Source organism: Arachis hypogaea, chromosome 20, assembly GCF_003086295.3.
Source record: "Arachis hypogaea cultivar Tifrunner chromosome 20, arahy.Tifrunner.gnm2.J5K5, whole genome shotgun sequence".
NCBI lineage: Eukaryota > Viridiplantae > Streptophyta > Magnoliopsida > Fabales > Fabaceae > Arachis > Arachis hypogaea.
Window position 1 is genome coordinate 9,680,861 of NC_092055.1, and position 13,820 is coordinate 9,694,680.

At 39.0% G+C, this 13,820-nt stretch overlaps 1 protein-coding gene across 1 annotated transcript; it reads right to left on the reverse strand.

The window, feature by feature from the left end:
* Window positions 1-9,581: 9,581 nt before the first annotated feature.
* LOC112785390 (zinc finger BED domain-containing protein RICESLEEPER 2-like) lies at window positions 9,582-10,964 on the reverse strand. The gene is made up of 3 exons (XM_025828863.1): window positions 10,835-10,964; window positions 9,739-10,602; window positions 9,582-9,649 (listed from the first exon to the last, which is right to left on the reverse strand). The coding sequence occupies exons 1-3, from the start codon at window positions 10,962-10,964 to the stop codon at window positions 9,582-9,584; spliced, it is 1,062 nt and encodes a 353-aa protein (XP_025684648.1).
* Between the last annotated feature and the right edge of the window lie 2,856 nt (window positions 10,965-13,820).

Below are 13,820 nucleotides of genomic sequence, written 5' to 3' on the forward strand. Positions count from 1 at the left end.
TGTATTTTTTGAGAAATACATATTTAATGTAAGATAATCTTGCAAAAAAACTAACATTAAATATGTATTTATCAAAAAATACATTAGAGATTAAATTTTGATGTAATTTTTTACAAGCATGATTATAAAAATAAGATATTATTATTCTTAAAATTTGGTATTTTTTGTTAAGTATATATTATTTTGTGATTTTTTGTTAAGTATTATTAGTTGTTAACAAAAAAAATTATAAAAAATATATACTTAACGAAAAATCACCAATTTTTATGTATAATAATATTTTATTTTTATAATCATTCTTGCAAAAAATTACATCAAAATTCAATCTCTAAGGTATTTTTTGAAAATATATATTTATTGTTGGGTATTGTTGTTGTGTTTTTAAATTATTTGAAGGCATTTTTTTCGATAGTAAAATTTGGGTGTATTTTTGTCAGCGTTTGAATAATTTGGGGACGTTTTTGGTGGTTAACCCTAATTTTAATGTTCATATCATGAGATTTTTTATTTTAATAAATAAAATAATTGTAATTATTATCGAAATAAATAATTTAAAATTAATTACCAATTAAAATTTTTTTAACTTATCTCGTTTACACTATAAACGAGATGACATTCCATGTATCTCGTTTACAGTATAAACGATATGGGACCCTTGGTATTTTCACAAACATTCACTATCCTTTTTTCTGTCTCGTTTTTCTCACGAAAACAAGTGTACAATGGCCGGTAACAGTGTATACATAGTTGTGCTTGTTTATCCCAATTGTCGTATGAGAAATGGCGACAACGGGATGACATTTGAGTGCGAGGATCTGATATTGTTTCGAACTCAGTGTGTGAATACGTTGCCGGATTTGAAGAGTTTGATATTAAGTAAGCTCGGTGGTACAACAGTGAGGGAGATTAGAAGGGTGGGGTACAGGTTGCTGGCACCCATGGGTAACGGAGTATTCCGGTTTCAACTATTCCGACTTCAAGGGGACGAGCATGTGCGACTGATGTTCGACATCCATGGGAGGATCATGGCGGAACAGGTAATGGAGCTTTCCGCCGAGGTGGGAGATATTGGTCGTGGTAGTTCTGTACACTCGACCTATGTACAGGATGACCGACCTCTCGCACCACTGCCCATTCATGTCGCCATTCCAGTGGATGAGGCAGAGGAGGGCGAGGAGGGCGAGGAGGAGTCGGACGGAGATTACGTGGCGGATAGCGTGGACAGTGATTCTTCCGAAGGTAGCGATGAGGATGAGTTTGTGCCGGAGACGTCTGCCCAGACTATGGCGTGCCATGTGCTACCTCCACCTCACCCAATTTCGGCGCTATCAGCAGTGCCAAGTCACTATCACAGTCTGGATTTGGGCACCATACATGAGAGGACTCCGTTTTCTGACACGGGTGAAGAGAATTACAACCTAGACGACGGGCTAGAGTTTCGGGTCAGCCATAGGTTCAAAACCCGAGAGGCAGTGCTTCAGGGTGTGAAGAACTACAGTATTCGTAGGAGTGTTGAGTACCGGGTTATCGAATCGGACCGGTTAAAGTACTATGTGCAGTGTCATCAAGCTGAAAATGGGTGTCAATGGAGGCTTCGCATGGCCCTTCGGCAGAACCTCGAATATTGGTAAGTTCGACTTTAATTGTGCTTTTGAGTACTTTTGTATGATATATTAAGTGGGTTTGAGATATGGCTGAAGCAATACTGTTTTGTTGTGTTCAGGGAGGTTCGAAGGGTTGGTGGAGTGCACAGTTGTCTAGCACCTACCATATCTCAAGACCATCGTCAGTTATACAGCCATCTCATCTAGGGCTGGCAATGGATAGGGTAGGGTAAGTAGGGGTGGCAATGGGTAGAGTAGGGTAGGTTTGGATCTAACCCTAACCCTACCCACGGGTTGAGATTTTTATATAAACTCAACCCTATCCTATCCGCGGGTTGAGAATATCCCAACCTTAACCCTACCCGCTCTTAACCCGTGGGTACCCGACCCTATCCGCGAGTTACAAAAAAATATACAACATTATTATATAACTTGATGATAATTTAAAATAGAACTGATTTTTATGTAAAAAAAAATATTAAATTATCAATTAATGATTTTCTTTTAGTGGTTAAGGATCTTTTGTATTTAGTGAGAGGTCTTTGATTTTTTTTTTTTTTGGACTTGGTGAGTACCGGACAACCCGGCCACACCAAAGAGGAACCAAACCCAATGCCCACCCAAACCCACTCTCCCTAAAACAATTATGCCTCCCTGTTAGCTTCGATCATTTTCAAATTGTGCCCCCCATTCACTATGCCCAATTCCATTCAATTTTCAATATGTGCCTCCCGCATCAACTACATTCACTCCCCAAATTCTTTCACTTTCTCTCTATAGCTGATTCCGAAATGGTACCAATGGTGAATTATTGTTGTTCCGGCGATGATGAAAGGAGATGGGAGTTGCTGCTTTGGCTATTGCTGTGCATGATGAAGGAGATGGCCAGGGAGAAGGAGGCAATTCCGAAAGTGATGCATTGCTTTAGTTAGGTACAAGGGTTCTCAGGTTCCAATGACAATTTAAACCCACGGATGAGCATTACAGGCTCATGGCTGCGAGTTCCCTCCTTGATTACAGAACGATGCGACTGGAGAACTCTGTTTTCAACTCTGATCTGTGGCTTCTGATCCCATCGCTGGTTGCACTCAAAAGGATTGGACGGGACTAAAATGGGGGATCCCCGACCTCTCTTTTTTGATGATGTCTGCTACCTGCGCTTGGGGATTAGTAATCCATGAATTGAGAAGCTGGTTCTGGTGATGTAACTGTGCCAATGTGTGCGCCAGCTTGTTTCCGTCACGAGGCGTCCAGGTAAAACCGCAATCTGACATTTTTCTTTGGATTGTTCTGATGTCCTGAATTATTGGGTCTACCTCCCAGATTGTACTTCCTATTTTGAGAGTTTGAACTAGCACTTGATTGTCTGATTCAATGGTAACATTTTGAAGTCCTAGGTTGTTGGCCAGGATTATAGCTTCTCTAATCCCTTGTGCTTCTGCTGACAGCGTTGATCGAGCTGTTATTTTGTTGACTGTTCCTCCTAGCACGTTCCCTTGCTGGTCTCTGATCACTGCAGCTGCTGCACCTGTTTTGGTTACGTTTAAGAAGGCCGCATCTGTATTCAACTTGAGCAAGCCTTGTGGTGGAGGTCTCCATTTAACAGGTACTTTGCTTCTTGTGCTTGGTTCCATTATTTTTTTTACTTCCTCTGTATGGCTACTGTACTCTTGTTCTAGTTTCCTTACTTGGTTAATGACTAGTTCTGGGTTAGGTTCTATGTAGTTGTAGACTTGCATATTTCTTGCCTTCCATATTGACCACAAAATGATGCCAATTCTACTCCAATTTTGAGTCGATTCTGCCCTGTTTGCCGTCTTACCATTTTTGTACATGTGCTAGAGCCAATCCCCTATAGATTTGACGTTCTCCTTCGAGGGAATGCACTGTGACTGAGAACCAAACCACACCGCTCTTGTCTAGTCGCATAAAAGTAGGGCATGTTCGTTGGTCTCTTCTTCCTGCAAGCAAATTGAGCAAATATTAGAATTAGTAAGCTTTTTTTTCATTAAGTTTGCCCTTACCGGTATTAGATTATGTGCAGCCTTCCAGAGAAACATTTAATTTTCTGAGGAACCTTCATATTCCATATCCCTTGCCATAGTTCCTCCATTGAGTTGCTTGTTGAGGGGTTGTCTTTGGATTTTTTTCATCCTCTTCTTGTTTTGCCGCATAGTACCCTGTTTTTGTTGAATATTCTCCATCCTTCCTGTACGGCAAAATAAGCTTATCTGAATCTGAGGTTTTGCTGACTGGAGTCTGAACTATCATATTTGCCACAATCGGGGAAAAACTCATTTGAATTTTTGCTTTGTCCCATGATCTTGAGTTGGTGATGAACTCTTCCACTTTTTGGTTGTCATTGCATCCTTTTTTGAGGGGTTTGTTGATACCATGAATCCAATTGTCACCCCAGACTCTGACTTTGCTTTCTTTACCTAAGCTCCATATACCTTTATTTCCTAATAGATTTTATTTCCTAATAGATCTCTTCCCTGCAATATGCTATTCCACACCCAAGATCCATTCCGGTGCTTATGCGCTTCCCAAAATTTGCAATTTGGAAAGTATATGGCTTTAAGTATTTGCACCCAAGTGGCTTCCGGATTTTTTATTATTCTCCATGCTTGTTTCGCCAGCTGAGCAGTGTTTTGATGATAAAATTCCTTGAACCCCAAGCCTCCCTCTTTTTTGCTCCTACATAATTTTGGCCAAGCTTTCCAATGCACTCTTCTTTCTTTTCCTTGGTTCCTCCACCAGAACTTTGCCACTTTAGCATTTAATTTATTGCAAAACGATTTCGGAAATCTGAGAATGCTCATGGCGTAGGTTGGTATTGCTTGTATAACTGCTTTGATTAGGACCTCCTTTCTAGCTTGGTTTAAAAGACTTTCCTTCCACCCTTCAATCTTTTCTTCCACTTTCTCCATGATCCATTCTAAGGACTTGCTTTTTGCTCTTCCCCATTGATCCGGGAGCCCTAAATATTTTCCTGGGTTGTCCTAAGATGGAATGTTCAAGATTTCTTCTAAATTGACTCTAGTTTGTATTGGAATTTGGTTGCCAAAGGTTATTTCGGATTTTTCCAGGTTGATCACTTGACCAGAAGCCGAGGTGTATAGGTTAATGATTTGAATCAATTGGTAAATCTCATCCTCTTTAGCTCCTGAAAAGATGATGCAACCATCAGCAAACAATAAATGTGTTATGGTTGGTGCAGTAGGAGCTAATTTAATTCTTGAAATCTGTTTTTTATTTAAAGCATTATCCATCAAGATTGTGAAAACCTCAGATGCAATAATAAAAAGGTAAGGGGAAAGAGGATCTCCCTGTCTTAAGCCTCTTTGTGGAACTATTTCTTTTGACAACGTGCCATTAATCTTTATCTTGTATGTCACACTTTTAATGCATTCCATGGCGAGCTTGATCCACTTTTGATGAAACCCGAACCTCTTGAGGACCTCTTCCATAAAACTCCACTCCATCCATCGTATGCTTTGTTCATGTCGAGCTTGATGGCTAAGTCTTGAGATGCTTTTTTTCCTTTGCTTGTTAACCTGTGGAAGGCTTCTTGCACAATGATTATATTGTCCTAGATGAACCTGCCCCTGACAAATGCACTTTGGATAGGGGATACAATCTTGTCCATGATCCCTCTTAACCTGGCCACCATCACATTGGCTATAATTTTGTAGATGTAGTTGCAACAGCTTATGGGCCTCAGCTGATTCAAAGTCTCTGCTTGTTTGGTCTTTGGAATAAGAATTACCTGAGTTTCATTAATTTCCTTAGGGAGGTAGCCCTCCTCGAAAAAATTCTTAACCACTGCACAAACATCTTTCTGAATGATATTCCAATGCTTTTGGTAGAATTGACCATTTAGACCATCCAAACCTGGTGCTCTGGCCTCATCCATACTGAACGCTGCACTTTTGATTTCCTCCTCTGAGACTTCTTCCAGTAGCTTTTTGTTCATTTCCTCAGTCACTCTTTTGGGAATATCCTTAGTGCACTCGGTCATATTGGTGCTACCATTGGAGGTAAACAACTTGGTGTAGTGGTCCTCTATGAGCCTTGTAACCTCATTTTGATCTTGCGTCCATCTCCCCTCAGCATTTCTCAATCTTTCTATGCGATTCTTGTCTCTCCTCTGTAGGGTAGTGGCATGAAAGAAGGTTGTGTTTCGATCTCCCCATTTGAGCCATTTGACTCTTGCTCTTTGAGCCTAATACTTCTCTTCCTGTTTCCACAGTTCTTTGATTTTTTGCTTGGCCTACTCGATTAGTTGTTGTTGTCTCTGATTGTGGGAAAGATTTTGAAGGTGTTGAATCTTGAGTTGCCATTTCATAATTTCCTTGTCCGCTCTCTTAAAGCACCTCTGATTCCATTCCTTGAGTTTTTTTAATACAATTGCTTCTTTATTAACGAAAGTGCTCCAATATCCTCCTTCTTGGTCTTCAGTTCTCCATCCTTTGGATACCACTTCTTTAATTCCTTCTTGTCATCCCAGTACGCCTCATATTTGAATTGCCTTGGAACATTCCTGTTCGGTTTTAGGTTGAGAATAAGAGGACAGTGGTCTGATGTAATTGTCGGCAAGGCCGTCAGGCTAGCATTGCTGAAGGCCTGCCTCCATTTCCAATTCACCATAGCTCTATCAAGTCGTTCTCTAGTCACAAGCCCATTTCTCGGGTTGCTAAACCAGGTGAATTTGTTGCCCTTCAGTTCTAAATCCATGAGATTCTTTTTATTCACTAAATTCTTGAATACCTCTATTTAGATGAGTGGCTTGGGGTGTTTACCTACCTTCTCTTCTTGACAAAGGATGTCATTAAAGTCACCTATGAGACAGCTTGGTTTCTCCTCCAAGTCATTTGATTCCTCCAATGCTTGCCATGTCTTCCTCCTCTGTTTGAACACAGGATTGCCATAGATAAATCCACATTTTCACTCTGGGTTGTTGTAGCTTTTGATGTTTGCAATGATGTAGTTTTGGCACCAAGAGTAAACAGAAACATTGATATTTTTATTCCATAGTAGACATAGACCGCCGGACAAGCCCCGGGGTTCTACACAAAAGCTATTTTTAAACTGCAGCTTTCTAGCATACTTCTTTACATTTTCTTCTCTACATCTAGTTTCCATTAAGTAAACTATGGCTGGCTTGTGCTTTTTGCACAAATTTTTTAATTCAGAAGCTGTCGGGGCCGCCGCCATGCCTCGACAGTTCCAACTTAGGACAATCATGGCTGGGGTGGGGGCATGTTTGGGCTCGCCTCCTCGGCCTTGAATGTTGGTTCTTGCTCTTCCATGTCCATATTGTTGTCTTGTTCAGCCGCTTCTGTCCTGCTCCGCTTGCTATTTCTTGACTCTTGATCTTCATTCCACTTGAATTCAGCGAGAATTCTGGTGTCTGTAACTTCCCTTTTCCTTGTTAACTTGGTTGCTAGCTTCCGATTCTTCATTCTCTTCATCCGAAGCCAGCTCCACATAGTAAGTTTCTCCCTCCTGGTTCTTATGTACTTGCTTTTTCTTCTTGTTTTTCTTCATTGCCCAATTACCTGCTTCTTCTCTCATGGCCCATTTGAGGCTGATATTTTTGTATGCTCCTTCCGTCTTTGGCTCTTCTATATGTTTTGTTCCTGCTTCTTTATCCATCTTCCATTGGCTTGTTTGGGTATTGAGCGGATTCCCAGATTGGCAGATAAGGTCTTGGTGGCCTGCTTTGATGCTTGCATAATGTGATTGGAGATCTGATGGGTTTTTTGGATTATTGGTGATGTTTATGTTAGGGCCTGGTTCATGTGGGACATTATTTTTTCCTTCATTCTGCTGGACCTGCATTTCATACTTCCTTATTTCTTGAGCCCATGTTGGATTGGGTTGCATCCAGTTAGAAGGCCCAACTTGGTCTCTTTCTTGATTTGGATGCATGATTACTTTCTCTGCCCCTTTCTTCTTACTAGAAGCTTCTTCTTCTCTCATGATGCCTTTTCCTTTTACTCTTTGCAGATTGTGAATGACTGATTCGAGGAGGTTGAGTAGGCTCGCTTCACGGTGCTCTGTGACTCTTTCTTATGGCAGTCGGCTAACTTCTCTCAGGTCAACCATCTTGTCGCAGCCTTTTTCTTCAGTCTGTTGTTCTTTGCTTTCTCCTGATTGGGTCTCCATTCCTATCGTTGTTTTTATCCGCTGGATATTGTAGTTGTTTTCTGAGCTTTGGCTATTCCCTTCTTTGCCTCCCCGCAACTGACTTCCACGCGCTTCGTCGTTCTCTCTGAGGTGTTTTTTCCAGTCTTCTTCCTCCTCCCTTGTTGTGTACAGTGGTCTAGCTCTATCCACTGCTAATCTTGCTTCATATTTCGGCTTGGTGGTATCCCAACAAGCCATAGCTACTGGTTTGTCACAGTTCTTCTTCTCGTGGCCTATAACACCGCACTTGAAGCAATAACTATCCAACAATCTCTCGTACCGGAAGCTTATCCAGGTTTTGGGTTTGTCTCCTCTATTCAGCCAAAACCCGGTTTGGAGGGGTTGAGTGATGTTGATCGCTACTCTGATTCTTAGGAAGTTCCTCTGTAAGGTTCCCTCTTTAATGGGGTTTTCAACCTCTCCAACAATTCCAATCATATTACCAATACTCTTTGCTGTTTCGGCATTTAACTTCTCTATTGGTAACCCATGCACTTGTATCCAGAACTCCAAGAAGTCATGGCTAACGTCCAGTATTGCCTCTCCGTACAGCCACCTCTGCAAATTCATCAGGTGCCTTTTGACGTTCCACGGACCATTTTTTATGATCCTATTCCCTGTGCGTTTGTCTTTAAAGCTTACAAGAACTTTGTTCCTTCCTACCTCTGATATTGCAACGTTCTTCAGATTGCCCCACATTCCCATTAGCGAGTTCTTGATGGTTTTGTAATTTATCTCTTTGTTAGTGATAATTTTTCTGATCAGGTTGACGCAATCATCTTGAAAGCCTGGACTTGTTTGATTATTGAGGGTGATGGTGGTGCCTTCTATTGGTTCGGTACCCATGTTTGGTATGGTCATATTGGTTAAAGACTGATGGGGGGAAGGGCTGGAGTGTGGGAGTTGGGAGAGCATTGGTGTGAACAAGTAACAGACTGGAAATGATACAATAGTAGGAAGATAGTTAGAATGATTTGGGGAATATTGGTTGTAATACTTCTAAGTTAATTGGATGGTGAGCGTGCCTTAAGGTAATGGTTGTGGAAAGAAGATTGAAAATGAAATCTTGGCTGGAGCTAAGATCACGGAGATAGAACCTTGAGTTCTAATTGTCTCTCCTGTTGAGAGTTCCATCCCTCCTTCTGAGAGAATGTAATAACTTTGGTTGAGGTCTTTGATTCAGTATCCACTTAAAACATGTTTTTATATAAGTATATAACATAAACATATATAGAGTGCGGGTTGGTTGGGTAGGGTTGAGACTCAACTCGCACCCTACCCTACCCGTTGCGGATCGGGTCGACAATCCTACCCGATCGGGTGGGGTCGGGTTGGATACCCGCGGGTAGGGTACATATTGTCACCCCTAAGGGTAAGATAGGGTTTGGACCCTGCCCCAACCTTACCCGCAGGTTAAAAATCTCATTATAACTCTACCCTACCCTACCCGCAGAAATATCAATTTTTTTTAAAATAAATATAAAACTCAATCATTCCAAATTTCATACATATTAATAAAATAAAAAAAATAAACAACCAAATTCAAATTAAAATTAAAAATAATAAAATCTTAAAAAAATCCAACATAAAATTACAAACATACATATTGTTATATTAATAAAATAAAAAATTAAGTTTAAATTAAAATTAAAAACAATAAAGTCCTAAACAAATCCAACATAAAATTACAAATAGCATAATTATTAAGTTCTTAATAAAATTAAAATAACATAAACAAAAATAAATGTCTTTAAACATTTCTTTTAATTCCAAGTTCTTACAATATTATTCTTCTGTCAGTTCAGAAAATGCATCATCATCTTCATTTGCAGTTTGATAATCAGGTTTTCCACCTAAAAATCAAATACAATAATTTTATTATATATAATTTTAACATAATTATAATTTCTAAACAAATTAAAAAATTGAAAACATAAATAACCTCTTTTATAATATTCTGCCCACAACCAATTTTGATTGCACATAAGAGCTTCTATCGTATCTTCATGAAGACTACCACGATGAGTAGCAATTATACGGCCAATTGTGCTAAAAGAAGACTCAGAAGCAATACTAGACACAGGAATGGCAAATATGTCTCTTGCAATTTTTTGAAGAGTTGGAAATCTAACTCCATTTATCTTCCACCAAGCTAATATATCAAAATCAGGAGTTAGAGGATGAACATCTTCCTCTACATAGTGATCAAATTTTGTCTTCACAAATGAACATTTTTCCTTCTTCTTTTGTCTAATATACAATTGATAACCAACATCATCATATTCATATGCATTAACCCTAACCTCTTGTGTAGATTTTACTAACATATTGCTTAAATTAGATGTATTCTTTTGATATTCATGAAGTAACTCATAACATGCATGTTTGATTCTCTCAACTTTCCTTGTGCATTCATTAGGATCTTCACATTCCCTAGCAAACTTATATTCAAGCCCATTAAGTTTATACCTAGGATCTAGAATTGCAGCAACACCCATAATGCCATGAATTTCTTTCCAATACTTATCGAACTTTCTCTTCATCATATATGTCATGCTACTAATAACTGGGTTAGGAGAAACAGCCCATTTTCCCAATCCAACATGTATATCACATACTTTATTAAAGTAAATGTTGGCAGTTGGAACTTGAGTTCCAGAAAATAACTGAGTCACATCATAAAAAAGTTTTAGTTTACCACAAATTTCTTTTGCAAGTTCCCATTCCTCATTACTTGGCACACTTTTATAATTGGAGTCTTCTTGTTTTAGTCGAGCAAAGATATCTCTGTACAACCATTCAGTTTCTAACATCACATAAGTGAAATTTCATCTAGTTATACAATCAAAAGATAATTTTTTTTTTTGTAAATGGAACACCTGACTTACTACACCAACTCACAAAGGTTTCATGTCTTTTACTAGTTGAAGTCCAATACACCACACTATTACGAATTTTTTCCACACTTTCTTTAACTAAATTGAAACAATCCTTCATAATTAGGTTTAAAACACAGCAACGCATATGCAATAACTTACCCACTAGCAACAAATAATTTGAGTCTAGACGTCCCAACAACACATCAATCATAGCATCATTTGTAGAACAATTATCCAATGTAATAGTTGATAATTTTCTATCTAAGTTCGACTCCAACAAAACTTTCATTAATGCATTAGAGAGAACTTCACTTGAATGAGGAGCAGGAACATAAGTTTAAGGTATTACCTCAATACTCGCATTTGCAAATTTCATGAACTATCAATGTAGTGTGCTGTAACAACCATGTATTTTTTTTTCCTGGTTGGAAGTCTACATGTCAGTTGTAATAGCTACTCAACTATCATTTGCATCCATCATCTTGTTTATATTAAGCTTCTCCACTTCGTACATTTCAAAGATATCCTTCTTGATTGTGTTTCGACTTGGAATCTTAAACGTTGGTTGCATTGAAGTAAACACTTCCCTTGTTGCAACATGATCCACATATGACAAAGGATACTCATGCATACAAATGGACTTGGCAATCAATTTTCTTGTGTGAGATACATCAAATATAAAAGCATCTGAACTATTATTTCCATGTCTTTAAAGAAATTTAGCAATTGTTGATTGTCTTGAATTTGCTAATTTTATTCTCTTACAATAATGGGGCAAATGTTTCTTCAAATTTGTAGTCCCATTCCTTGGATTGGCACCAAGAACAGACTTACAATGGTTGCACTTTGCCTTCCACTCTTTCTCCTCTTTATATCTACTAAAGTATTGCCAATAAATACTTTTCAATAAAGATTTGTTTCTATTTTCACTCGAGGCAGACTCGTCTGGAACAAAATTAGCAGTTTCTTCAACAGAAATTTCTTCTTGTTGTTCTTGAGCCATTACTACATCCATGTTGGTACTATCCATTATTGCCTACACAACAGTAAAATAAATAATTAACATTAAAAATTCAATCATGATGAAAAATCATTAAGATTCAGAACAAGCACAAAAACTGCAAGAATTATTGTCTTAAAACAAGTCAGATTGAGATGGACAAGGACCAATAAACAAGCAAATGCAATATACAAAAAGTCAATTTAATATGAATCTATTCAAACAAAAAAAAAATATCAACGAAGGAGCCGGTTACATTCATCATAGTTAATTTAAAAAAATGGGAAAAAATCAATCAGGGCCTCATGGGCACAGAGTTGAAGGAGGAACCAATTAGCCAAAAAAAATACCAACAGAAACAGAAAAAGCATGAACCCTAGAACTAGAACTATAATCTTTTGAATACAGAGAAGGAGCAAAATCCCTAATAAATAAATAAATTATAAAAAGAACCTAAAATATTGCAAGTCAAAGATCACTTTGAGAAAATTTTTAGTCAACACCAAATGTGTGCTAAAAAGGATAAATCAGTAGGGAAACAAAGTCACAGATTCAAACGCAAAGTAAAGCCCCAATTTTCATGTCCAACCAACTAAACGAATCAACATGATGAACACAAAATTTACAAGAACTAAACATTACATGAAGAACAAATAAGCATGTTGAAAAATACCAAGAAGAGCATAGAGCAGCAGCGTAGAGAGGAGAGAAGGGCACGAAGCAGCGGCATTGCGAGGAGAGCACGGAGGAGGAAGAAGAGTTGCGGCAATGGAGGAATGAGGAAGGACGCAAGGAGAGTTGGGGCTTGCGGTGAGGCACTGAGGCTTATGGCTTTGGGAAGAAACGGCGCTCCCATTTGTTCTTAGGGTTTCTGATTTCTGAATGATGAATTATATATGATTTTTATTTTTGTTTAATTTTTATTTTATGTTAACTTCGTAAATATACAAATGCAATATATTACCAAAGTAAGTAGATAGCTTAGTGGTTGCTTACTTGTTGCACATGAAAGAGGTTGAAGGTTCAACTCTCACCTCTTTCACTATGCATATAATATTTATAAAACATGTTATATATAAGGGGTGCGAGTAGGGTAGGGTATGTATAGCCAGTCCTGGACTCTCATCTACAAGGTCATATGTATGGCAGGTACAATGGAGTGTTGCTTGATGGCAACAGCAACATCCTGCCGATTGTTTTTGCGGTTGTGGAGTCCGAGACTACTGAGTCATGGTCGTTCTTCCTTACTAATCTGAGACGCCATGTCACCCCACAAGACGGGCTGCTGGTTATGTGTTTCCGTTGTGGAGTCCAAGACTACTGAGTCATGGTCGTTCTTCCTTACTAATCTGAGACGCCATGTCACCCCACAAGACGGGCTGCTGGTTATGTGTTGCTTATTGCGGTGGCGCAAGACAACAACAGCAACATCCTGCCGATTGCTTTTGCCGTTGTGGAGTCCAAGACTACCGAGTCATGGTCTTTCTTCCTTACTAATCTGAGACGCCATATCACTCCACAAGACGGGTTGCTGGTTATCTCCGACAGATCTCAGGCTACTAAGGCCGTTCTAAGCTTCTATGAGAGTGGTTGGAATCCCCCAAGAGCGTTCCATGCTTACTGTATCAGACACATAGTTGCGAATTTCATGACTCGGTTCAAGTCTGCTGAGGGCAAGAGATACCTCATAAATGCTGCTTACAGTCCAAGCAAGGCTGGGTATGAGTGGTATATGGACGCCTTGATTATGTGTGCGTCTCCGGATGCCATCGCTCCACGAGTGCCGAAATCAGGGAATTGTCAAAAGTAAAGTCCCTCAGGAGCACTGTGTCGCCGAATCCGGCCTCAGCCAGATACGGGACGATGGCATCGAGTGGAGGAAGGGTATGGCTCACTCGCCGGAGCAGTAGAATGTGAGGCCTCTGAAGAATAAAAAAAAAATTCAGCCTTATAAACAAATAACCATAACATTTATTTATTTATTTATTTCTGACAATTTCTTCTAGTTTCGTAAATATGTCAATTTACTATTATATACCAAAAAATTACAGTTAAATAAATATTCCTTTGAACTTACATCTACTTCTACTTAAAAACGTATTTCTATGTTTCTAACTTACACACGTTTATAGATTACATATTGCA